The sequence below is a fragment of the Prenolepis imparis genome, unplaced genomic scaffold (genome assembly GCF_030444845.1).
Source record: "Prenolepis imparis isolate NDT839.2.m4 unplaced genomic scaffold, iyPreImpa1.0 SCAF_13, whole genome shotgun sequence".
NCBI classification, from domain to species: Eukaryota; Metazoa; Arthropoda; class Insecta; order Hymenoptera; family Formicidae; genus Prenolepis; species Prenolepis imparis.
In genome coordinates this window covers 11,381,422-11,409,391 of record NW_028141171.1, presented here as the reverse complement: position 1 = coordinate 11,409,391, position 27,970 = coordinate 11,381,422, and the positions used below count along the sequence as shown (strand labels likewise).

Sequence of the window (27,970 nt, the reverse complement as noted above, 5' to 3'; positions counted from 1 at the left end):
ATTAACAGGTGTAATAGCAGACGCAGAGAAAGAGAAGGGGAAGTTAGCGAAGGAAGGGTGGTCGGTGGTTTATGATGATGTGCGGGACAGTAAAGAGGCGCGGGGTGCGGTAGGACAGACTTTAATTAACATACAGTTAGATAAAGTGGCCGCCGAGCCGAAAGGTATAGTTTCTAAATCAGTCGCTGAACAAATTCCTAGTGTCGAGCCACCGATAGTTAGGCAATATCACGGTGAAAAACCGGATTCCAAAGTTAGTACTTTAAAAACAGCAGTTTCCGTTAGTGATGATCCAAAAGTAGGTCGAACGGTAGTTACTAAGACTACGATAATAAAACAGTTTGATCAGACACCGACTAAAACTTTGACTACTAAAGAAACAGTAATTGTTTCACCAGATAAGAAAGATACCGTTAGCGAAAAAGAAAAACAATCTAAGGAAGGCAAGGAAGTCGACGAAAAATTGATTCAAGGCGCAATTCCTACGAGCATTACGCAAAAAACTTCAAAGGTAGAAGGTCGTCCTGATTATAAAAAGTCAGAAGTAAAGGCGGATAAGGGTAAAGAAAAGGATAAGGATAAAACAAAGGATAAAGATCCTGTTTCGAAGTCCACGAAAACATCGGCCTATGAAGATATTTATAATGTACAGCATCCAGCAGACAGTACGGACGAAAAATCAGACGAAGAGACGAAGAAAACAAAGGATAAAAGCAGCGGAATATTTTCTAATATTTTTAAAGGATCTAAATTAAAGAAAAGCAAAAAAGGTTCGAAGGACACGTCCTTTGACAGTGGTGATGAAGAACTGCCGAAGGCTATCGCAACGAAAGTTTCGGAACAGCAGCCAGAATATCCTAGCGAAATAACAGATTCGTCTTTCGACAGTAAACTTCCAGAAATTACTGTAGCACCTGATGTAAAATTGGCTACCGTTGAATTTTTGGACGACTCAAGACGTATTGCTGCGGACATGCATGTGCCTTATGAAAGTCTCGCTAAACCAACAGAAAAAGAAGATAAAAAAGTAGAATCTGGTGAGAGCGACGATGACAGCAAAGATAAGACGAGCTTCTTCTCGAGTTTATTTAAAAGTAAATCTAAAAAAGATGATGATGGAACAGCTATACCAGTTATTCATGTAGAAAAGCCGAAAGAAAGTGCAGAGCAAATTGCGAAGAAAGAGAAAAAGAGACTGGCAGTGCTTGCAAAGGAAAATGAGGAACTGCTAGAAATACAAATGAAAGAAAAGGAAGCGGAAGCATCTAAGATTGTCGAAGTACCTAGTAGTACAATTGAAAAATATATAGAAAAAGCTGAGGATGTCAAGAATAAAGAAGTCGAAAAGATGATTACTATAACAGATGAGCAGTCACATGATGATGATGATAAAAAGGAAGAAGACCAGGCGAAAGAGAAGGGCGGCTTCTTTGGCATTTTTAGGAGTCCAAAGTCTAAGGAGAAAAAACTTGGCAAATTGAAGGAAACATCGTTCGACAGCGGCGACGAAGAGATTAAAATTGTGACAGAGAAACTCTTAGACGACACACGAAAGATTGCTGATTTCAATGTGTTACCAGTTGTATATAAAAGCGGCGGTACAAAAGTCATTCCTGAAGAAGAGGTACATACTTTCGTGTCGACTACTCATTACGATGTCGACATTCCCGCGGACAAAATCGGCAAATCTTACGATGTTGTCCAAACTACGACGAAGATTGAGAAAACTATTATTCACAAAGAAATAAACGAAAAAGCAGATGTTGATGAGGATAAAGATCAGAAGGAAGAAAGAAGAGATGCCGAGAAACTAGCTTTAAAAGTTAAATCTGAAATATCTGAACCAAAGGTTTCCGAAGTGAAGACAGAAGTAGGCGCCGACATCAAGGAGAAAAGCGCCGGCTTCTTCGGCATATTTAAGAGTCCAAAACTAAAAAGCAAGAAAAGAAGCAGATCCCGAGAACAGAGCTCTTCGAAGGATACCTCCTTCGATAGCGGAGATGAGGAAGTTCGTTTGGCAACGGCAAAACTTCTGGAAGATACGAAACAGATGGCAGAGAATCTACAACATTCGGCTGGAGAAATAAAAGAAACAGTTACGAAAACTCCACCCATTGATTCTGTAGAAATTAAAAAATCTATCATTCACGAGGATGAAGTTACTGAAAAAGATAAAAGCAGCGGTATTTTCAGTATATTTAGAAGCCCCAAACAAGCAAGGAGTAGATCTAGGAGTAGATCTAAAGAAAAGACTCCGTCTCTCGAGTTGCCGGACAGTGGCCACGAGGAACTGCGAGAAATAACAGCAAAATTCTTGGAGGATTCTCGAAATGTAGCGACTATCACAGGCGAATTGACGGAAACAGAACATTTAAAACATAAAATCACAACTGAAACGAGAAATAAAGATGATAAATTGATAACAGATGTGAAAAAAGTTGAAGATCACATTGTGACTGCTGTAGAAGATGTTGGTAAAACTGCCAAGAATGATAAAGATTCAGTTGGCAAAAAAGTAGAAGAGGAAACACATGACATCATTGATAGCGCTGAAGCTATAAAGGATAAAACAATCAAGGAAGCTAAGAAAGCGAAAGAGAAAGGATCAGGATTCTTCTCAGGAATATTCAAAGGCGCGAAACATTCTGTGGAAGAAGTATCCACCGATGTCAAGGAATTCTTGGACGATACGGAGAAAGAAGCTGCCTTAGAGAAAGCACGAACCAAAGAAGCGGCAACAGCTGACTTAAAGGATTTGCAACAAAAAAAAGACAGTGTAGTAATTAGCACGAAAGATGCTATTGACAAAGCTGCGACTGACGTGAAGGAGAAAGTTGCGAAAAAGATTTCTAAAGATATGGAAAAGACAGAGGATCTCGCGAAAACTGTTACAGATAAAGCCGCAATAGATTCAAAGAAGATAGGCAAGAAAATAGAGATTACAAAAGATGTCGCGCACGTTGGCGAAGAAATTAAAGAAATTACATCGGAAATAAAGGAAGATATTAAAGCCACGAAAGAAAAACTATCTTCCAATGCTGAATTGGTTGCAGTGTCTGCCAAGGACACAGCCACAAAGGAGACAAAGAAAGCGAAAGAAAAAACAAGTGGTTTCTTCTCTAGTATATTTAAAGGTACAAAACACGCAGTAGAAGATGCAACTGACGACGTAAAAGAATTTTTGGACGAAACGAAAAAGGAAGCTGTATTAGAAGAAGAGCGCGCTAAAGAGAAAGTCGCAACAACTGTAAAAGACTTAAAAGATAAAAAAGATGCTGCCGTCTCTGAAGTTCAAGAGACAGTGGAGCAAGCTACGGCCGATGCTAAAGACACAAAGGATAAAGCAGTTTCTGCTGTTAAAGACAAAAAAGATAAAATTGTAGAAGTTTCTAAAGATGCTCAGAAAGTAACCGATACTATGAAAGCAGCTAGTGAAAAAGTAGAAGCAGTCGTGACTGATATTGTTCAGGATGTTAAGAATACTGAAGATACAACCATTAAAGAAGTAATAGAAGATACAAAATTAGTGAAAGATAAATTAGAAGCAGGCGCGGATGCTGTTGCAGAAACTGCAGACAAAGCCAAGGATAAAGCGACGAAAGAAGCGAAGAAAGCCAAAGATAAAGCAGGTGGTTTCTTTTCTGGAATATTTAAAGGTGGAAAGCACGTTGTAGAAGATGCAGCTGACGACGTGAAAGAATTTTTGGATGAAACGAAAAAAGAAGCTGCATTGGAAGAAGAACGTGCAAAAGAAAAAGTCGCGACAACTGTAGAAGAATTAAAAGATAAAAAGGATGCTGCCGTCTCTGAAGTTCAAGAGACAGTGGAGCAAGCTGCAACCGATGCTAAAGACGCAAAGGATAAAGTGGTTTCTGCTGTTAAAGAAAAAAAAGATAAAATTGTAGAAGTTTCTAAAGATGCTCAGAAAGTAGCCGATACTACGAAAACAGCTGGTGAGAAAGTAGAAGCAGTCGTGGCTGATATTGTTCAAGATGTTACAGATACTAAAGATGCAACGATTAAAGAAGTGAAAGAAGATACAAAATTGGTGAAAGACAAATTAGAAGCAGCCGCGGATACTGTCGCAGAAACTGCAGAAAAAGCCAAGGATAAAACGACAAAAGAAGTGAAAAAAGTCAAAGAAAAAACAGGTGGTTTCTTGACCGGAATATTTAAAGGTGCAAAGCACGCTGTAGAAGATGCAACTGACGACGTGAAAGAATTTTTGGATGAAACGAAGAAAGAAGCTGTATTGGAAGAAGAGCATGCTAAAGAGCAAGCCGCGACAATTGTAAAAGATTTAAAAGATGAAAAGGATGCCGTCGTATCTGAAGTTCACGAGACCGCAAAGCAAGTTACTGCCGATGTAAAAGACGCAAAGGATAAGACAGTTTCCACTGTTAAAGATAAGAAAGATAAAATTGTAGAAATAAATAAAAATGCTCAGAAAGTAGCCGATACTACGAAAGCAGCTGGTCAGAAAGTAGAATCAATCGTGGCTGATGTTGCTCAGGATGTTAAAGATACTAAGGATGCAACGATTAGAGAAGTGAAAGAAGATACAAAATTGGCAAAAGATAAATTAGCAGCAGCCACTGATGCTGTCACAGAAACTGCAGATAAAGCCAAGGATAAAACGAAGAAAGCCAAAGAAAAAACAGGTGGTTTCTTCTCCGGTATATTTAAAAGTGCAAAACACTCTTTAGAAGATGCAGCTGATGACGTAAAAGAATTTTTGGATGAAACGAAAAAGGAAGCTGAATTGGAAGAAGAGCGTGCTAAAGAAAAAGTCACAACAACTGTAAAAGATTTGAAAGATAAGAAAGATGCTGCCGTCTCTGAAGTTCAAGACACAGTAGAGCAAGCTGCAGCCGATGCTAAAGACGCAAAGGATAAAGCAGTTTCTGCTGTCAAAGATAAGAAAGATAAAATTATAGAAGAAGTTTCAAAAGATGCTCAGAAAATAGCCGATACTACGAAAGCAGCTAGTGAGGAAGTAGAATCAACCGTGGCTGATGTTACTCAGGACGTTAAAGAGACTAAAGATGCAACGATTAAAGAAGTTAGAGAAGATACAAAATTAGCAAAAGACAAATTAACAGCAGCGGCTGATGCTGTCACAGAAACTGCAGATAAAGCTAAGGTTAAAGCGACGAAGGAAGCGAAGAAAGCCAAAGATAAAACAGGTGGTTTCTTCTCCGGGATATTTAAAAGTGCAAAACACTCTTTAGAAGATGCAACTGATGACGTAAAAGAATTTTTGGATGAAACGAAAAAGGAAGCTGAATTGGAAGAAGAGCGTGCTAAAGAAAAAGTCACAACAACTGTAAAAGATTTGAAAGATAAGAAGGATGCTGCCGTCTCTGAAGTTCAAGAGACAGTGAATCAAGCTGCAGCTGATGCTAAAGACACAAAGGATAAAGCAGCTTCTGCTGTTAAAGATAAAAAAGATAAAATTGTAGAAGAAGTAAATAAAAATGCTCAGAGAGTAGCCGATACTACGAAAGCAGTTGGTCAGAAAGTAGAATCAACCGTGGCTGATGTTGCTCAGAATGTTAAAGATACTAAGGATGCAACGATTAAAGAAGTGAAAGAAGATACAAAATTAAAAGACAAATTAGCAGCAGCAGCTGATGCTGTCACAGAAACTGCAGACAAAGCTAAGGATAAAGCGACGAAGGAAGCGAAGAAAGCCAAAGATAAAACAGGTGGTTTCTTTTCCGGAATATTTAAAGGTGCAAAGCATGCTGTGGAAGATGCATCTGACGACGTAAATGAATTTTTGGACGAAACGAAAAAGGAAGCTGCATTAGAAGAAGAGCGTGCTAAAGAGAAAGCTGCGACAATTGTGAAAGATTTAAAAGATAAAAAGGGTGCTGTCGTATCTGAAGTTCACGAGACCGCAAAGCAAGTTGCTGCCGATGTGAAAGACGCAAAGGGTAAGACAGTTTTTACTGTTAAAGATAAGAAAGATAAAATTGTAGAAGAAATTTCTAAAGATGCTCAGAAAGTAGCCGATACAACAAAAGCAACTGATGAAAAAGTCACAACAGAAACGAAAAAGATAGGTGAGAAAGTAGAATCAACCGTGGCTGATGTTGCTCAGGACGTTAAAGAGACTAAAGATGCAATAATTAAAGAAGTTAAAGAAGATACAAAATTGGCAAAAGACAAATTAACAGCAGCTGCTGATGCTGTCGCAGAAACTGCAGATAAAGCCGAGGATAAAGCGACGAAGGAAGCGAAGAAAGCCAAAGATAAAACAGGTGGTTTCTTCTCCGGATTATTTAAAGGTGCAAAACATGCTGTGGAAGATGCAGCTGACGACGTGAAAGAATCTTTGGACGAAACGAAAAAGGAAGCTACATTAGAAGAAGAGCATGCTAAAGAGAAAGCCGCGACAATTGTGAAAGATTTAAAAGATAAAAAGGATGCCGTCGTATCTGAAGTTCACGAGACCGCGAAGCAAGTTACTATCGATGTGAAAGACGCAAAGGATAAGACAGTTTCTACTGTTAAAGATAAGAAAGATAAAATTGTAGAAGAAATTTCGAAAGATGCTCAGAAATTGGCCGATAGTACAAAAGCAGCTGGTGAAAAGATCACAACGGAAACGAAAAAGATAGGTGATAAAGTAGAATCAACTGTGGCTGATGTTGCTCAGGACGTTAAAGAGACTAAAGATGCAACGATTAAAGAAGTTAAAGAAGATGCAAAATTGGCAAAAGATAAATTAACAGCAGCGGCTGATGCTGTCGCAGAAACTGCAGATAAAGCTAAGGATAAAGCGACGAAGGAAGCGAAGAAAGCCAAAGATAAAACAGGTGGTTTCTTTTCCGGAATATTTAAAGGTGCAAAGCATGCTGTGGAAGATGCATCTGACGACGTAAATGAATTTTTGGACGAAACGAAAAAGGAAGCTGCATTAGAAGAAGAGCGTGCTAAAGAGAAAGCTGCGACAATTGTGAAAGATTTAAAAGATAAAAAGGGTGCTGTCGTATCTGAAGTTCACGAGACCGCGAAGCAAGTTGCTGCCGATGTGAAAGACGTAAAGGATAAGGCAGTTTCCACTGTTAAAGATAAGAAAGATAAAGTTGTAGAAGAAATTTCAAAAGATGCTCAGAAAGTAGCCGATAGTACAAAAGCAGCTGGTGAAAAGGTTACAACGGAAACGAAAAAGATAGGTGGAAAAGTAGAATCAACCATGGCTGATGTTACTCAGGATGTTAAAGAGATTAAAGATGCAACAATTAAAGAATTTAAAGAAGATACAAAATTGGCAAAAGATAAATTAACACCAGCGGCTGATGCTGTCGCAGAAACTGCAGACAAAGCCAAGAATAAAGCGACGAAGGAAGCGAAGAAAACCAAAGATAAAACAGGTGGTTTCTTCTCCGGAATATTTAAAGGTGCAAAGCATGCTGTGGAAGATGCAGCTGACGACGTGAAAGAATTTTTGGACGAAACGAAAAAGGAAGCTGCATTAGAAGAAGAACATGCTAAAGAGAAAGCCGCGACAATTGTGACAGATTTAAAAGATAAAAAGGATGCCGTCGTATCTGAAGTTCACGAGACCGCAAAGCAAGTTGCTGCCGATGTGAAAGACGCAAAGGATAAGACAGTTTCCACTGTTAAAGATAAGAAAGATAAAATTGCAGAAGAAATTTCGAAAGATGCTCAGAAAGTAGCTGATAGTACAGAAGCAGCTGGTGAAAAGGTCACAACGGAAACGAAAAAGATAGGTGATAAAGTAGAATCAATCGTGGCTGATGGTGTTCAGGATGTTAAAGATACTAAGGATGCAACGGTTAAAGAAATGAAAGAAGATACAAAATTGGCAAAAGACAAATTAGCAGCAGCAGCTGATGCAGTCACAGAAACTGCAGACAAAGCCAAGGATAAAGCGATGAAAGAAGCGAAGAAAGCCAAAGATAAAGCAGGTGGTTTCTTTTCTGGAATATTTAAAGGTGGAAAGCACGTTGTAGAAGATGCAGCTGACGACGTGAAAGAATTTTTGGATGAAACGAAGAAAGAAGCTGTATTGGAAGAAGAGCGTGCTGAAGAGAAAGCCGTGACGACTGTGAAAGATTTAAAAGGGAAAAAGGATTCTGACGTATCTGAAATTCAGGAGACCGCAGAGCAAGTTGCTGCCGATGTGAAAGACGCAAAGGATGAGGCAGTTTCCACTGTTAAAGATAAGAAAGATAAAATTGTAGAAGAAATTTCGAAAGATGCTCAGAAATTGGCCGATAGTACAAAAGCAGCTGGTGAAAAGATCACAACGGAAACGAAAAAGATAGGTGATAAAGTAGAATCAACTGTGGCTGATGTTGCTCAGGACGTTAAAGAGACTAAAGATGCAACGATTAAAGAAGTTAAAGAAGATACAAAATTGGCAAAAGACAAATTAACAGCAGCGGCTGATGCTGTCGCAGAAACTGCAGATAAAGCTAAGGATAAAGCGACGAAGGAAGCGAAGAAAGCCAAAGATAAAACAGGTGGTTTCTTCTCCGGAATATTTAAAGGTGCAAAGCATGCTGTGGAAGATGCAACTGATGACGTAAAAGAATTTTTGGACGAAACGAAAAAGGAAGCTGCATTAGAAGAAGAGCATGCTAAAGAGCAAGCCGTGACAATTGTAAAAGATTTGAAAGATAAAAAGGATGCCGTCGTATCTGAAGTTCACGAGACCGCAAAGCAAGTTACTGCCGATGTAAAAGACGCAAAGGATAAGACAGTTTCCACTGTTAAAGATAAGAAAGATAAAATTGTAGAAGAAATTTCTAAAGATGCTCAGAAAATAGCCGATAGTACAAAAGCAGCTGGTGAAAAGATCACAACAGAAACGAAAAAGATAGATGATAAAGTAGAATCAATCGTGGCTGATGTTGCTGAGGATGTTAAAGATACTAAGGATGCAACGGTTAAAGAAGTGAAAGAAGATACAAAATTGGCAAAAGACAAATTAGCAGCAGCAGCTGATGCTGTCACAGAAACTGCAGACAAAGCCAACGATAAAGCCACGAAAGAAGCGAAGAAAGCCAAAGATAAAGCAGGTGGTTTCTTTTCTGGAATATTTAAAGGTGGAAAGCACGTTGTAGAAGATGCAGCTGACGACGTGAAAGAATTTTTGGATGAAACGAAGAAAGAAGCTGTATTGGAAGAAAAGCGTGCTAAAGAGAAAGCCGTGACGACTGTGAAAGATTTAAAAGGGAAAAAGAATTCTGTCGTATCTGAAATTCACGAGACCGCAGAGCAAGTTGCTGCCGATGTGAAAGACGCAAAGGATGAGGCAGTTTCCACTGTTAAAGATAAGAAAGATAAAATTGTAGAAGAAATTTCGAAAGATGCTCAGAAATTGGCCGATAGTACAAAAGCAGCTGGTGAAAAGATCACAACGGAAACGAAAAAGATAGGTGATAAAGTAGAATCAACTGTGGCTGATGTTGCTCAGGACGTTAAAGAGACTAAAGATGCAACGATTAAAGAAGTTAAAGAAGATGCAAAATTGGCAAAAGACAAATTAACAGCAGCGGCTGATGCTGTCGCAGAAACTGCAGATAAAGCTAAGGATAAAGCGACGAAGGAAGCGAAGAAAGCCAAAGATAAAACAGGTGGTTTCTTCTCCGGAATATTTAAAGGTACAAAGCATGCTGTGGAAGATGCATCTGACGACGTGAAAGAATTTTTGGACGAAACGAGAAAGGAAGCCACATTAGAAGAAGAGCATGCTAAAGAGAAAGCCGCGACAATCGTGAAAGATTTAGAAGATAAAAAGGATGCTGTCGTATCTGAAGTTCACAGAACCGCAGAGCAAGTTGCTGCCGATGTGAAAGATTCAAAGGATAAAGCAGTTTCCACTGTTAAAGATAAGAAAGATAAAATTGCAGATGAAATTTCGAAAGATGCTCAGAAAGTAGCTGATAGTACAAAAGCAGTTGGTGAAAAGATCACAACGGAAACGAAAAGGATAGGTGAGAAAGTAGAATCAACCATGGCTGATGTTACTCAGGACGTTAAAGAGATTAAAAATGCAACGATTAAAGATGTGAAAGAAGATACAAAATTGGCAAAAGACAAATTAACAGCAGCAACTGATGCTGTCGCAGAAACTACAGAGAAAGCCAAGGATAAAGCGACGAAAGAAGCTAAGAAAGTCAAAGATAAAACAGGTGGTTTCTTGTCCGGAATATTTAAAGGTGCAAAGCACGCTGTAGAAGATGCAACTGACGACGTGAAAGAATTTTTGGATGAAACGAAGAAAGAAGCTGTATTGGAAGAAGAGCGTGCTAAAGAGAAAGCATTGACAACTGTAAAAGATTTAAAAGATAAAAAGGATACTGTCGTCTTTGGAGTTCAAGAGACGGTGGAACAAGCTGTAGCCGATGCAAAAGATAAACCAATTTTTGCTGTTAGAGATAAGAAAGATAAGATTATAGAGGAAGTTAAAGAAGATGCTCAAATTACAAAAGAGAAATTAATTGCCAAAACTGATGCTTTTGCGGATAAAATGGAAGCGGCAAAAGATGGAGTCGGAAAAGAAATGAAGAAGACTAAAGACAAGAGTTCTGGTTTTCTGTCGGGTATATTTAAAGGTGGAAAACAGAGTACAGAAAGCGCCACCGACGATGTGAATAAATTTCTGGATGAAATGAGGAGAGATGTATCGTTAGGACAAGAGTGTGCGAAAAAAACTGTTTCTTCAAAATTGGAAGATTTAGATCATAAAAAGGATACTGCTGTTAGTGACTTGAAGGATACAACTGAACTATTTTCTGCTGAAATTGAGGATGCCATGGACAAAACTATTGGAACTGCGATGGATGCAAGAGACAAGGTATCGGAGAAAATATCCGAAGATATTCAAAGGACTACTGATGCAAGCAAAACTGCCAAGCATGAAGTATTATCAAGAATGAAAGAAGTTGATGGAAAGCTAGACTCGGTTGCACGAGATATTACGCCACGAATTTCAGATACGAAAGATGCTGTTAAAGATGATGTAAAAATAGTGAAAAAGAAATTGTCGTCTAGAGTTGAAGTTGTGACAGACAGTGCCGAAACTTCTAAGGATAAAGCAGCCAAAGAAGTAAAGAAGACTAAGGAGAAAGGTTCCGGTTTTCTATCAGGAATATTCAAAGGTGCCAAACATTCCATCGAAAGCGCAGCAGATGATGTCAAAGAATTTGTAGATGAAACGAAACATGAGGCAGAATTGGATGAAATCCGTGCTAAAGAAGCAGCAGCAGCCGGATTGAAAAAACTGGAACATAAAAAAGATACTATTAGCGATACAATTATTGGAGGTGTAAAAGATGCCAAGGACAAAACTATAGCAACCGCGAAAGATGCAAAAGACAAAATCACAGAGAAAATATCCGAAGATTTTAATAAAGTTGCCGATTCGGCCCAGAATGCTAAGAATAAGGTAACATCAGAAGCGAAAGAAGTTTGCGGAAAAGTAGATTCAACAGCACGAGACATCGCACAGGGAATTTCAGATATAAAAGATGCAACTACTGCAGAAGTTAAAGATGATGTAAAAGTGGTCAAAGAAAAATTAGCAACTGAAATTGAAACTGTAGTCGGTGTTGAAACTACTAAAGACAAGACATCTAAGGAACCAAAGAAAGCTAAGGAAAAGGGTTCTGGTTTTCTTTCGGGCATATTGAAAGATGCAAAACATGCCGTAGATGACGTAACTGACGATGTTAAAGAATTTTTAGATGAGACAAAGAAAGAAGCTGCATTAGAACAAAAGCGTATTAAGGAAGAAGCTGCTGCGGATCTCAAAGATTTAAAAGATAAAAAAGACGCTGTCATTACGGCAGTTCAAAGTGCTGGAGATAAAGCTGTCGCTGATACAAAAGATACAAAGGACAAAATAATTTCTACAGTAAATGAGAAAAAAGATAAAGTTGTCGAGAAAGTTTCTAAGGATGCACAGCAAGCTGCCGATACCATAAAAGCAGCCGATGAAAAGATAACAACAGGAACGAAGAAAATTGGCGAGAAAATAGAAACTACTACAGCAGATGTTGTAAAAAGCGTTATAGACATTAAAGATGCAGCAGTTGAAGAAGTGAAAGAGGATTCAAGATTAATAAAAGAAAAGTTGGCAACGGGTGTTGAAATTGTAGCCGACGATGCTGAAACTGCAAAAGATAAGGCAACTGACGAAACGAAAAAAATTAAGGAAAAAGGCTCTGGTTTTCTGTCCGGAATAGTTAAAGGTGCGAAACATGCTGTTGAAAACGCGAGGGATGATGTTAAAGAATTTTTGGACGAAACGAAACAGGAAGCGGAATTGGAGGAAGCTCGTGCTAAAGAAGCAGCTACAACTGGATTGAAGGAATTGGAATATAAGAAAACTACAGTCGAGAGTACTAAAAATGTTACGAAAGACATAACGACTAATGTCAAAGATAAAATTTCTGAGGAAGCAAGTCAAGTAGTAAAGACAACGAAGACTGTTGTTGATAAAAAAGTAAGTGAAACGAAGAAAATTGATGATAAAATAGAATCCAAAGCCATAAATGTTGCACATGATGTAAGAGATATCAAGCAAAGTGTCAGTAAAGAAACGAAGAAAGATATAAAGACTGTGAAGAATAAGTTAGTAACAAGTGCCGATGCTGTTGCGGAAAATACCAAATCGACTAAGGAGAAACCAGCAAAAGACACTAAAAAGGCGAAAGACAAAGGTTCAGGTTTTCTGTCTGGAGTTATCCAGACTGCAAAACATACAGGAAAAGAGGTTTCCGATGATGTGAAGGACTTTCTGGAATCAACCAAGCAAGAAGCAGCCGCAGATGAAGCGCTTATTAAAGAGGCAGCGACAGCGAGATTGAAAAAGCTCGAACAGGAGAAGGACAAAGCTGCCGACGAGGTTAAGATTTCCACTGAAAAAGCTGTGAAGGGTGCGAAAGATGCCAAGGAGAAGAGCCTTTCAAGTATGAAAGGTGCGAAGGACAAAACGATTTCTACTGTAAGAATGGCAGGGGATAAAGTAAAACAAGGTGTATCGCAAGCCAGCGAAAAAATTAAATCTACTAGCCATGACGCGACGCAGAAAGCTAAACGTGCCAAAGACGCAGTCGTGAACGAAACTAAAGAAGACACACAAGCGGTCAAAAGGAAACTAACAACCAGCGCGGGCGTCATCGCCGATTCCACGGAAATCGCCAAGGACAAAACCACGAAAGAAGTTAAAAAAGCTAAGCAGAAGGCTGGTGGTTTTCTATCGGGCATGGCAAAGAGTGCCAAACACGCAGTAGAAGACGTAACGGATGACATGAAAGAATTCTTGGAAGAAACCAAACAGGAAGCAGTTGCTGAAGAAGCACGTGCTAAGGGCGACGCTCAAGCGAAAGATAAATCCGCTAAATTGTTAACTGACGCAAAGGACAAATCTGTCGGTGCCATTAAAGATACATCAAAGAAGAGGATTGTTCAAAAGGTGTCTAAATTACCACGTGATGCGAAAAGCGCGTCAACAGATGTAGGTTCGTCTATTTCTAAAGAGACGAGCAAAGTAAAAAGAACGTTAGCGACTGAAACAAAAAAAGCCAGTGATAAAGTAGGATCTAAGCCCATAAACGAGCGTGTTCAGGAGGTAGTTGTACGACATAGTTCTGAGATAATTGGCAAATCGGAGATGTTAGACGATGTTGAGCATTTAACTGAAACAGTTAGGGATAAAAAAATATCTCGCATTCCACAAAAGATTAGTCCAAACAAGGAAACGACAGCTGACGAGATCGTCACGCTGTCAGACGATTCAGGTTTACGTAGAGTAGTAGAGACAGTAACTACGATAGAGCACCCCGAGCCTCGCACACGGCACTCCGTCACCACAGTCGTGACAAAGTCTGTGCGAACGACCCCACCACCACCCGGTTCACTCGCCGAGTTCACTGACAGTAGAACCGAAGGTATCTTGCAATAATCTTGCGTTATATATCCATATATATAAATATATATCTATATATTATATATATTACATATACCAGCTGTGTGTAACATGATTAATGATTAAGTTGACGCTTCTCTGTAACTTCAGTTTTACTAGTTAATTCTCGTGACATCAGAGAGAAAAAAAGAAAGAGATATATATTCATGCACTTCGTCACTCATTAATGAAATCTAACACTCATCTAATCTCAGTCATTTTCAGTCCACTAATTCCGTTGTTTTACGACTTGTAGAGATGATCGACAACATTTGAAACATTCATACTATCGCTTGTTCCTGTTATAATTTTCTGCGTATTGTTTTGGATTTGTTTATGTTTCCATGTATATCGAATGGGTATATTGTTAATCAGAATTTTACATAAATGAGATATACATATATTTAATTATGATTATATATTTGAAATATATGAAATTTAAATCAGGAACAGCGCTTGTTATAATATGGAGATTCAAAGAGACATCGAGAGGAATAAACGATATACCTATATAGTACGTTTAATTATTTGCTGTACTTATTTTCAGTTATATCTGACATTTTAACATTAATTTTAATAACGTTCGTTGAAATGCATGCTTTCAGGTTTTGCTACATTTTATAACGTCTCTTATCATGATAATGGATAATTTTCTAAGTATTACTTATATCGACCACCGGAATCTTATTTTGTCACCAATCATGTCTCTTTTTTTTCGTTTATAGCTTATAACATATAGAGATCACGGTATTTACAATTATACAGTAATGTCTCATTGAAATTAACAGGAGTACTACAACTAGCGAAGCATGAACCGAGGTATGCCATACAGGGAAAACATCATTCATCATCTAATCTTTGTTGAATCACTGCTTTCAATGTCATATTTGTCAATTCTCGATGTGAACTCAATTTGTGCTCTGTGACCTTTTCAGATATAACCGAAGAGGCTGCAAGACAGGCTCAACATTTGGCAGAACAGGCGTCGTACACCTCGACGAAAGCAGGTAACGTAAAATGACTCTAGTAAAATGTAAAAGACTTCACACGTACTCGGATCATCATCTTCGGTCGAAGATCAATAACGGTAGCAGACTTTGTTTTTTGGTACCCTCATTTATATTTAGCTTTATCTTCCATAGTTAGCACCTGCCGACGCTTTCACACTAACCGATACTGTGCGCATGTCTCTTACTAAATAGATACCGCGATCTCTTCTTGCTGATATATTCACACATAAAGAAGAAAGATAGTTCTCATCTGCGAGATTATTACAATACATTCTCGTCGATTATTATCGAAACTAATTTGTATATAAATAGTTTAGATATTATATAGTCTAGAATAGTTAACAAACAATGATATAGAACTCCCACAGGGAAGTAATCCTTCTTGAAAATAATTGATTAAAAAAAAATAGATTAGAAATTTTTTTTAATAATAATGATATAGTTTCGAGGAAAGTTATTGTGGATATCAAAATAGTATGTGTCTCTATTTATTATGTATTGTGAAAGGTTTAAAAGCGTATTGTTCCTGCTTCCACGGTACGTTTTAGTAAGACTCAAGCGCTATGACTAGACATCGTTTTTAATGAGTGTACTCTTTTGTTTTCGATAAACAGACTAATCCTTGTTGCAGTATTGATACTAACTAAAATTAAATATACGCGAATAGACTGCTGTGCACGTGCACACGCAACACACACGTGAAGCGCATTTTACGATTAATTTTTTCCTCTTCACCTGACGCACGCGCGTGCGTGCGTGCGTGCGTGTGCACTAGCGCGAGTCTTTCCTTTATTAGTGTGTATGCGCGTATACATACGTACTGCGAAACAGACACGCTCCGAATCTCTTTCCGGGTCTAACTTTGGCAGCTGGGCTAGAGTTGAAATTCTTAGTGTGTATCAATGTGCTTTATGTCCTTGTTCCTGTTCTTGTCCATGTCCTTTTGGATGGGTCAGGGCATGATTCGGCTGAGATTGATGGGACTGTAGAGAGGCATGCTACTTCTGCTCCATCAAAGCAACCTGTTCCCGCCCCGCGTCACTCCACCACCAAGCCGTCTACCAAACCCGAGTTCCATCTGGAACTTAGTGACGCCTCACGAACACGTAAAAGCGAGCAGCCACATAAACCGCAGGAAGCGCAATCGCCGAACAAGAACAGTAATCTAAAGAGCAAGATACCCCTTAAAATCGATTCTTGTATACCCCAAACAAGCGACAATCTCGAATCCGTTCCATTAGAATCCTTGAAAGATCGTATCACAGGTCCACAAGCGGTTTCGCGAACCATTAAATACGTTACCAGGGAATACACGGACGGAGATCTAATCAAGGAAACAACGAAAGAAAACAGCGTATCGCTCAAGGATACAAACAGCAGAATGGAAATGACTCTTCCAATAGAAGAAATACGGCAAACAACAACTACAATAGTGACTAGCGATCCATCGGTCGATCCTGAGAAACTGGAAGAGCTTTTGAAAACAGGTGGAGTCGTTGAAACGGTAAGGACCGTGACTTTGACCTCGGAAGACGATGCTTTGCAGCCCATAACTCGCGAGGAAGTTGTCAAGAGGATAAATCAAGTCGCTAGCACCCTACCGAGCGAGATCTTCGACTTTGGAGACAAATTCCCAGATTCTTCCACCACTACGATAAAAACTGATAAATCTGAATCCGATGGTGTTGTGCAAACGATCACAACCGTGCAACGAGTAACGATGGAAGAAATGCCAGAGACAGAGAGAATCGAGAAGGTGATAAGAACAGTGATCTCCGGCAGTAGTGATGATGGCGGTGACTTCGGCGACGCGGAAACTCATGCTCTAAAGAATCTCCAGGAGCGATTAACGAAATCTGAGATTGGGGAGACAACTTCTTGGGTTTCGACGACGGGTGAACAATGGGAAACGATAACGCAATACTCCCAAGACACGTCGCCCGGCTCTGGCAACGGCGGTGCCATTGATGTGTTCGCCGCCAGCAACAACAACAAGAATGGTGGTAGCTCGAGGCACGATATGCACAGCGACACCGATAGTGACGGTTCGCCACAACCTAGAAGACGATCCCCGAGCAAGAGACGTACGTTGGGCAGTTCCAGCGGGTCGGATGTAGCACTGCACGAAGGTGCGGAGCTGTCCCCGTTGGAGGACGACCAAGGTACCACACTCTCACAGCTAACCTTCTAAGTAAGCAATGTACATATTACCTCGAATCCCCTCGCTAACCGGTTACCTCTCGGATACGTGTGAACGAGCCTGAATAGAAGAGAGAAAAATATATATATATCTAAATATATATATATATATATATATATATATATATATATATATACACATATGGATTATATTGACATGCTGAGCTTTAGTTGTTTGCACGCATCCTCCATGCACATCTTCCTGTACTTTCCGCTAATATTGTACGGTGACTTAAAAGCACATGTTGATGTTCGCGATTGTTTGACGAAAGAATTAATTATATGAAGTAATTACATGGGTGATGGAACTTGAGCGATTAGAATGATCATCGCTGAAACAGAATTCAGATAAAATTGCTCGAATTTTAGATTATATAGATATTTCGAGTATACAGCTGTTCCAGGGATGAAAATTTGAAATTGAAACAAGAGACAGTCAAAAATCCTCTTTTGATTCACTTATACTTTGGAATTTTCTTTTCATTTAGAATATATTTCTTTAGTTTACTAGATTTCTCACATGCAAGAATGCAAAAAATAACACGTTATTAATAAATATTTTTAAAAATTGAAGAAATTTTTTAGACGTACGTAAAATAATCAAAAACTCGAAATATAATTAGATTATAATTTTTCAATTAAATGGATTTTTGACTTTCTGATTGTTACATGAAAATTTTTAAGGAATAAAACAGAAATTATTAGCTTGGGAAATGCATGACCTGTGATTTGTTTGCTGTCTTATACCTTCTATGTCGGCGTCGTGCGTATAGAAGGGCAAACAACCTGCTCAAGGAAAAATAAAGCTTGTGAAGTGCAGTCATATAAGTCTGCATAAAGTGCACAAATACTCTTCTTCGTAGGTGCACTTCGTGAGAAATTATGATATGTGCAATTAATGGTGAACAATTGAATGTTGCTTCGTTTGGGAAACATTTGACGATAACGTCGTTCTCTTCTTTTTTATTTTTCGTTGGTATTGGCTACAGGATGGATGGAATCTTATGATCATATGGGCTTTCTGGGACTAGCATATTTTCATTTGAGGCTCATTTACGATCAGCTAGGTGCGATTAAATGTATTATCTATTATATGCCGAAATGTTGAAGCGATATACAAAGAGAAGAATCATATATGTTTATTGTGCGCACAAAATTTCTTCGTGTTTGGCCAAAGTAGCACTAATTAAACCGAAAGTTTGCAATGATCAAGGAATAAAATGATGTAACGTTACAAAAAGCAGTTAGGAAATTTTCATAAAGTATGATTTCAGCGCATATACTTAATATCATTTAATGCTAAACAATATGAACTAATTCGCTGAGAAGCTTTGCAAAAAATTGCATGAGATTATTTTCATTATTTGTAAAATTTAAATGGCATTAAATTTTTATTTATCTTTTGGAAATTTCCAATTTAGCGATAAGTTAGAATTGATAATATTTTACAAATTGATAAATTTAATTATATAAATTGTTAAAAAAAAAGATGATGAAATTAATGCTTTAATAATATCATTGTGATCTTCAATAAGATCGTTACGATAAACTTGGTTTAAATCAGCAGACAGAATATGTGGCTGTTTCGGTATTACTTTTGGCTTATTATTCATTACTAATCACGGCGGTGGAGCGTCTCTCATCCAGATCAATCAATCAATTCATCAAAATTCAACGATTTCCGACGATAATTCATGGCAATTGATAATCTTTAAATGGCAGAAGCACACGGTATGGTATCGTCGGTTTGTTCGAGCAATGTGATAGAAGCGAAGACTAGGACGAAGACACCTGGTAGAGCCAGCTGCGCGTGTTGGATGAGCATAGCTGTCGCTGCGCTGGTGCTTCTAGTAGCGCTTATACTTGCTCTGGAGCCACAAATGTTTCGACGTGTCATCTACATCTTATCTAACATTGTCCCGAGGCAAGCCGGGTACGATTACCCTTCACATTATTTTTTAAAATATTTATACCACTTTTTTGAGTAATGTAAAGCTTTTTTTTAAAAGTCAACAGCTTTTATGATATCAAAATAGAGATTTCAGCTGTCTATTTACTATTTATATTGTGTTACTTAATATTGTATCTTGTTTTCAAATTCAGGGATACAATTTTTAAAAATTGAAGTTTTTCTGATTAATGTAATTAATACTTAAATATTCATTAAATGATATAAGTAAGATTGTAACAATTATTGCAAATTTATATGTAACATTTTGTAAATGAAGATTCTTAAAGTTATAATAATTAATCAGAAAAACATAATATATTATTTGAAGCCCACCCCTACTTTTGAAAAAAGATATATGATTGAAAGATTTTTTTCGATTATAATAAAGGTGGTATATTAGAGAAAGAGGGGGGATTTATATATATTATACAATATTAAAAAATATAAATATTTATAAAGTATGCAATGTCCCAGAAATATGCAATATTATTGATAGGAAATTTTATCAAATGTGATATATATTTGCATACTTGTAATACTGGAGTCTATCTCCACGTTAAATGCAATCGCAATAGTTTCAAAATCATTTGTATGATATAATTTACGTGAAAAGTGAAATTTCAACTAAATGACATATGTAACAGGATTTCAATAATCATGGCGATGATTGTAACAAATGATACCTTTGTAAAACCAAACTGCCTTCTGTCACATATAGGGCTAATCTTCTGTACGATATCGAATACATCGCGTATGTGTGATAAATTGATTTACCACCCGAAGACAGGTAAATTCGTATAAGCAAGAAGAAGCAAGCTTTCTTTTTTCTGTAGTACAGTTTATGCATGAATTTTGATATTGATATCCCGCATGATTGCATCTTATCGACTTTAGTTTGCATTCGTCGCAGCAGTGTCCTATTATCGGGACACAACTTTTTCACTGATATAGAAAGATATGTTTTATATCTAATAGTGTTGTGCACGAAACTCTTACTCTTCTCTTTTTAGTTTTTCCCATTTTTTTTATTTTATCTTTTTTTTTTATTTCGAGCATCCTATAGTTTACTTTTACCCTTCTAGCTCTCTTCTGACAATAAGCAACTCAAGATAAAGCTAAAGTGTAGAGGGACCAACAGTCGTGTTTTTAGTCACGTTAGGATTGTTAGGCGAATCGTCATGTAAGTAATTTAAGTGTATGTACATAGATATATCGTATTTTACACATATAAGCACAAGTGTGCGCGAGAATGGCTTTCTCTGAATCTTGTCGATATAGACAGATGAATATACGACAAACTTCTGAAATGGTATTAAGATAACTCTCTCGTGCTCTTTTTTCGAAACGAGAGCGAGTTGCGTTGCACCGACTGATGTACTACAGCTTCTTAATAGCTTCCCCTACCGAATTTTCCCTTTTGATCCCGCAAAAATGTAACGTATGTTGCAGTATGAAAGGGATTAAAATCGATATATTTCCGGAGCGAATTTAGATCAGTTGTATCCGTATCGAAAATTAGATTTGCCGAAATTATATCAATTTCAATCCCTGATAATGAGAAGAATCGGAATAGAAGATGCTTTTATTTCATCTTTTCATTCCTTGAGCCCTTTAATCTCTCTTCTTATCAGCGATATGCTAGTTTAAAATAAAACATAGACACGAGCATTTCGATGGCTAAGACATGTCTATATGTTGATTATCACGTGACACATGCTTTACTAATTGAACATCCTTTAAATACACGAGTTTCCCTGTGTTATAATCTATACGATATATTTTCTGTCAATGTGTCAAACATGAGGATCGACTCAAGTAGAATGATTTTGTATCGTCGCCCTGAAGAACTTTAAATCCGCAAGGATGTCGTCCTATCCGCACCAGGAATTAATGTTGCCAAATTTCGCAGTAATATTCTAGCACTCTATCTGACCGTTCGTCTAACAATACTAACTAATGTAGTTAGTACGGGCTCCTATATATAAAATGGTTGCCAAATTTCATGGAGCGTTTTATTTACGATTGCAAAACTACGGTCAAAACCAGCGGACAGTGTAGACTGAAAATTATGATATTTAATAATCGTGACAATTCTTTTGTTTCGAGTTTAGACTTTGATAATACGCTTTACTCAAAAAATTAAATTTCTTTATGCGCAATATAGTGTGTACCAAAATATTTGTTAAATTAAAAATCTTTTAATTTATTCCATGAAAAAAAATCATTGCTTCACTTCGAAATAATGCTGTTAAAATATCGTATATCGACAATTTGTCTCTGTTATAGAGTATCACATTTCCAAATTTTATATATATATCAAACCTATCAAACGTTGGTGTTTTTTTCATTTCTATATAATAAAAGAAGTCCACTTTCAGTTTTTACCGTAGTATACTCTTTTGTTGTATCGAGAACGTTGAATACCTACATTTCTTACGACTAACTGCTAAATGCTTTGTTCAGCGGCTTTTATCAGCGCTTCACACGAGCTCGCTGCGTTCAAGCACAATCGTACTGAGAAGTATTCAGAATATTGCTCAGTAATATATAATGTCGTCGTGTATTTAATTAACTACAGATCAACGAGCGTTTATTTCTAAGCGGTGCTGTCTTCCTATGAAACGCAATTAATTCTTCGATCCTAAATGGCAGAGAATAATTACATATTTGCAAGAATTATGTATTTATAAGAAATTATATAAAAACAAACTTTAAATACACGCGAGAGATATAAAATTTAATTTGATAAAGTTCAGTTTAATTACTCTTAGTATTTCCATTTTTACGTCTAAAAGGATATGCGTATAATTGTCCTGTTATTATTGGAATTGAAAAGAACCGGACAAACTGCTATTTAGGATTCAGAGTCTCTGAATACTATATTTTTATCTTTTCGCATATATATATATATGAGAATATACAGGGTAGATTAAAGAAATCATAGTATAATTGACGACACACTTTCCTGTAGAAAAGTATGCAAAAATATAGCGAAGAATTATCTTCTCGTCGATTGTAACATGATTTACTAAAAGTCCTGTATATATGGAGTGTTGTTATTATATTATATATGATACGTTTTTAAATTACAATTAAGACATAGGAATTCGGCCGAGTTTGATGATATACAGCTTGTAGCATACACATGTATAAAAGTAATTAGCATCACAGTACAAGAAAATGAATAGTAGATGCAGTAAAAATTGTACAATTTATAAAAAACGCGAGAAGACATCTGCTGTGAGATACATTCACGTGCAGAAAAAAATGTCGCGTGAAAAAAACAGTTGCATATAGTTTGGCTGGTTGAGTGAAAATGCGTATTATATCTATATATTATGTATCGTCAAATGTTTAGCGATGTTGTAACTTTTTTTATATGTGTCTAGTCTTCTCCCCTTGTTTTGGGCATGATGTAAAATTTGAGAGATATATACGATTCGTATTCTTGTTCTCTATGTAAAACATGCAGCAACGAAATAGCGAAATCCGCCGCGAAAGTCACACAAAATGTTTGATTTATTCTCATTTGTTGTCGCAGAATCTGACTTTTTGCAACATAGCGAGCCATCCTTCATGGAAACGACAACGATCGAGGTGGACCCTGTCACAGGGGAAAGGTATATATATAAATTCAAAAATGTTTGTTTTTTTTTCTTTTAAAGGCAAGTATTATGTATCTCCCAGCGATAAAATTTAATTTAATTTAATTTTTATTCTCTTTTATATATTTTTTTTCACTTGTATCAAATATTAGTTAAAAATGTGTATTTCTTTTTTTTTTACATGCATGTAGATAAACATAATCTTAAGAAAATCATCTTTTGCAGTATAACAACGACCACACGAACGGAATCGAGAACAGTATCATCTGTAGGAGCCGGTGGCACGGATGATTTGCGAGAATCTATGCAGAAGATCGTGGACACGTTCATGACAGAAGAAAGAAAGGACCATTAGGAATAGAATACGCTGCTGCCCTTCGAACCTTCATGATGAATAAAAAAAAAAGAGAGAGGATTCGTCGACGTATTTCCGACGTCGATTCTCTCGCTCGATTAATTTTTAACGAAGCATCTTGACTCCTTCAACTTGACGCGTCCTCGGGCGTCAAGTTTTCGATTATGTAGGGCCAGAGAGGCACTTGAAGACGTGTCCTCTTTCTGAAGCCATATAAAAGCATGCACGATGATTTACTACCACGCTGGCCTATGCTTCGGATTTGCTTGCCTTTCCGTTTCGCTCGGTTGCCTTACTTGTTTGCGTTTGTAATCTCGCGATCGATGATAATGTGTCTATGTATGTCGTTGCTAGTCCGACTAGCCGATCCGCGCTAGTCTTCACTATGCCAACCCGTCCATGTACAACGCCTTTCTCGTGTTGTTCAAAGCTATAATGCGAAATGGAAGGGAGGAAAAGATAGACGAAAATGATGAAAAAAGAAAAGATGTGAATCTTTAGGTAGAAGTGCAGCAGCAGAGGATAGTTTGATGGATCGATCGTCTAGATTAATATTATTCTCACGAGAATAGTCCATTTAAACTGTAGGATGGTTGTATATCATCTCTATCCATCGCTTAATAGGTCGGCAATAAATGAACGAATATATATATATGTATATATATATATTCTTCATTAATACTTTGGACAATGGACATAATTGATAAATTCTGAAACGGGAATAAGGGAATTTCTTGTTGTTACTCGACTCAAGTCGCGAATTCAGGCATAATAAAAAAATGACAAACTAGGAGAGAGGTGCCGATTATTTCGCGCATCGTGTTGATTTGATTAACAGTGAGAAATATAAATGTTTTTATGCATCGGAACATAATGTATAAATTTAACTTGTTTAAAGGATATTTCCTAACAGTTTTTAATTGTATATATGATAATTTCTTAGCGTAACATATATATATATATATATATATATATATATATATAAATGTACTATGGATACGATTGCAATAATTATAAGATGCTAACAGGAAAATTTTATTTATATAGCGAGCCTCTGGACACAAATGTTATGTATTAATTTGTGAACTCGAAAGAGTTACACTATCAGCGTTCTATCATACCACGTAAAACAGCGTAAAACTAAATAGCGAAAATTAACGACATGATGATGTGTAGAAATTACATTATTTGAAACTTTGCGCGGATCCGGATTCATTTTAATATTCTAAGCCAGTGTTAGCTTTCGGTGTATGACGCAGTTCTAAGGAGCACAGAAAAGAGAAGAGGAAAAGAAAAAATCATATAATATATAAATATATTAAAACGAAATTTAAATAAGCTATTCTATTAATGTATGATATATGATATATTGAAAGATATAATATGATTATGCTATCTGAAGTTTATAAATTATTGTCTATAATGACTGTTATACTACGTTTAATAGAACTTGCCTAGAGCCCATCTGACCTAAGGACCAAAGGCACAATCACACGCGCATCAAAATAAAATATAATATGCTCCTATATAGTCGTATAACATTTAGTATATATAATTCATTACGAATGCCATGACGACGCTGGTACTTTAATGTTGTCGATGATATTTATCTCGCGACGAAAGAAATACTTTTATACATGCAATATATTATTATATATTACTGCAAAATGTGCAAGACTATTACTCAACAAACAGACGATATATTCTATGTGCAATAGCAATACATTTTGAATTTTCTTATGCTGTCAATTTATATATATTGCAAACATATTGCATCTAATATTAACGTCATTTATCGTCATCAGAACATTGATGTACCAATGTTGAATTAATGCTTTATATTTCGCACACTTTTGTACAAGTTAATTTTCAACGTAACACATCAAGCAACCACGCATATTTCCCCCTATACTAATTACATGTCCCTCTTTAATATTATAATGGCATTGCATGGCGTCAAGATATCAAAGAAGAAAGAGATTATAATTTATTATATAATATTGTGTGATAGAACTATCAGCGGCATAATAAATAAAATGTTGCATCAGAATTACAACGTCCTCTATAGTAGAAACATTAAGAAAGAAAAAAATGAAATTATATTCTCAACATCCTTTCATTCATATTTGAATATATATTGAATAATGAATAACCAATCATTATTTAATGCATTTTTCTTTCAAGCATTTCTAGCATGATCTTAGAAAAAGGTGATATTAAACGTGAAGAATGGAAAAAATTAATTTTACGTAAGTATATATTCTTCACATTATAAATTTCATATAATTACGATAGAGATCTTATTTACTTTATTGTTAACTTTAATTGTTAAAAAGGAAAAGATGGATTCTGAAAAAAAAAGAATATAAATATTTCTCCAATTTTTAGAATTTGTTAAACGTACGCAAATTTTATTTAACATATAAAAAAAATTCGAGTTTACAATTATATCTTATTGTTCTGCTTAATTGTACATAACTAAATAATAATATTACTTCCCAGATTCTTTTATTATGACAAAAGTGATCTATTGTACATTTTCATCGTTACTAGCCGATGTTAATTGTCGAAATGTAGCGCACATTATAGTCCCCTTTTGATGCAACGAAGAATAACATTTACTGAACAATTGCACTGAAATACAAAACAAAACGTATGTCCCGAAAATTACATCTGACACACGTTATTTGTCGTAACAAAAGATTGTATCATTATTAACAACATATGTAATCAATCAAATTATAATAATCACGCTAAGACCAAAAAATTTCTTGTTATTAGGAGCTTATCCCTAGGAGTCTTAATTGATCAATTTAGCAATTTACTAATTGCTCTAAAATCTTGTCAACGTTTGACAAAGGTCTTTAATTGTATGCAACTTCGTTTCTTGATGGATATTTTAGAGCGAAACATTTCAACATATAAAAAAGTACTGTGATGTACGTTTCTATTTTCTGTTTAAATGACGGCGTGTATTATTGGCAGATAATATGTATGAAATACAGAGAAATGGTCACGAAACTGGTCACACATATCAATTCTGTACATGAACATAAATCTAGCTAATCTGACATATAGTGTATTTGAAATAATGCAAGATTTAAATTTAGTATATTTTAAATATCATTATAATTTTCCTATTAAAAAAAATTCATGTTCCTATAAAACTTACAAATATCAAGTTTGACTACTCAAACTGGAACACGTTAACCATAAACTGACAATTTATTTATAGATACATACAGGGAAATGAGCTATTCAGAGAAGAAAACTTTGACATATAATTGTATTTTGTGAAATGAATAGATGTCCCCATGCATTTTTATGACATACCTTTTTTTATTATTATTACACTGCAGGTCATCAGATCTGTAAACACAATAACACATATTTTAATCAAACATAATAGTACAAATAAAGAGAATCAAACTTTTTAATTAAATATTGCAGAAAAAAAATTGAAATAGATGCTATAAATAAATTTAAACAGATATCAAAGAATAAAAATAAGTTATAAGAATAATATAACTTGTAAAAATAGTTGTATAAAAAAGCTTACATTGTCAACATCATCTTCATCATTGTCGCTAATTTCATCACCAAACTCAATGTCTTCATCAAATCCATCTTCGACGAAAGTAACTGTATCATTGATACGCACTAGAAAACGATATCACATTAGTAAGAAAAAAACACTACAGATAATATATATATTATAAAATATATAAATGCAATACATTAAATATATCACTTACCAGTTTCTGGGAATTCACCATAAGTTTTCAAGTTACGTGCTTCATCGGACGTATATTTCAATATGACATCTGCTTTAGCATCCTGATAGTCTCGTAAACCAATTAATATAATATCTCCCTGGTTTATCCACACTTTCTTCCGAAGCTTTCCTCGAATGTGGCATAACCGCTTGACCCCGTCGAAGCACATAGCTTCTAATCTACCGTTACCCAGCATTTTTGTCACTTGGGCGTACTCTGTGCAAAATAAATACGGTGAGTTACTAATCAAAATAAAAACCTGAATGCATTTTCAATCGTATAATGCTTTATGTATTTATATTTCCCGCACTGCACTCTCACCTTGTCCATCCTCCTTGAACACCAACTCCCTTTTTTCGGTCTCGTTCTCGTTCTTTCCTCTTCTCCTATTTTTACCTCCCTTTCCTGCGGACAAAGCATCATTCTTAACATGATAACGCTCAATGAAATTCACGCGAGGAAATATAACAGGCGTGTTTGAAATAATCTTGACGTTAAATGAGGTTAAGTTAAACTTAACCACATTGCAGGATGGAAAGTGCGATAATGAAAAATGTGGAATTTAAGCGAAAAACGACGAATATGAATATGAAATGCAATCTTACTGACCCTTATTCTTTGGCATGATGTTTTAAAACAGTCAGCGTCAGAGATGTAACAATTATAAATACTCGTCGACACCTTTAATCTTTGGCGACGAGGAGTTTGAACGGCCTTGAACACTGGCAGACTGGCAGACTGGCTGGACTGGCAGTCTATACTCTTGTAGCCAAAGGGAATGCCAGATGCCAGTCTAGAAAAAGTGTTCACCTATTTCGTCGAGTCTGATTTCCAGATGATAAATATTCTTGCTATTTGTAATGGTCGAATTAATGTGCACGCGATGGAGCAATTTGCAGAAAATTTCGATTTAACAATCAAGTCGACTCGAGAGTGGCAGACTTCCGTTAATCGTCACGGAATTTGGGCGTCTGCACACAGGACGCGTTGACGCGTACGCGTGGTGAGAAGACGACGCGTTAGCCAATAAAAGTTGGATCGAATCCAACTTTGACGCGCGGCAGAAATCTGATTGGCTATCGCGTCGCCTTCTCACCACGCGTCGCGTCGATGCGTCCTGTGT

General features: G+C 36.5%; 2 protein-coding genes across 22 annotated transcripts in view; one reads left to right on the top strand and one right to left on the bottom strand.

Moving 5' to 3' along the window:
* The window catches only part of LOC145944834 (uncharacterized), an 88,315-nt gene extending 63,718 nt beyond the window's left edge, over positions 1–24,597 (top strand). For 5 of the 21 annotated variants that reach the window (XR_014426743.1, XR_014426742.1, XR_014426739.1 and 2 more), the window contains 7 exons: positions 9–13,934; positions 14,887–14,958; positions 15,918–17,123; positions 18,883–19,093; positions 20,194–20,291; positions 22,653–22,731; positions 22,942–22,992. Coding sequence is in view for 4 of the 21 variants with exons in the window: in XM_083053397.1 (XP_082909523.1) it covers positions 9–13,934; positions 14,887–14,958; positions 15,918–17,123; positions 22,653–22,731; positions 22,942–23,071 (15,413 nt within the window). In the remaining 17 variants the exon portion in view is untranslated. Of the gene's footprint in view, positions 1–8; positions 13,935–14,886; positions 14,959–15,917; positions 17,124–18,882; positions 19,094–20,193; positions 20,292–22,652; positions 22,732–22,941 lie in introns of all 21 variants that reach the window. The other 16 variants (XR_014426748.1, XR_014426747.1, XR_014426749.1 and 13 more) reach the window with 13 other exon arrangements.
* Positions 24,598–26,015: 1,418 nt separating this feature from the next.
* Positions 26,016–27,789, bottom strand: Eif1a (eukaryotic translation initiation factor 1A). Its single transcript, XM_083053412.1, has 5 exons — positions 27,457–27,789; positions 27,169–27,252; positions 26,827–27,063; positions 26,631–26,731; positions 26,016–26,440 (listed from the first exon to the last, which is right to left on the bottom strand). Exons 1-5 carry the CDS (start codon positions 27,470–27,472, stop codon positions 26,435–26,437), a joined length of 444 nt encoding a protein of 147 aa, XP_082909538.1. The 5' UTR covers positions 27,473–27,789; the 3' UTR covers positions 26,016–26,434.
* Between the last annotated feature and the right edge of the window lie 181 nt (positions 27,790–27,970).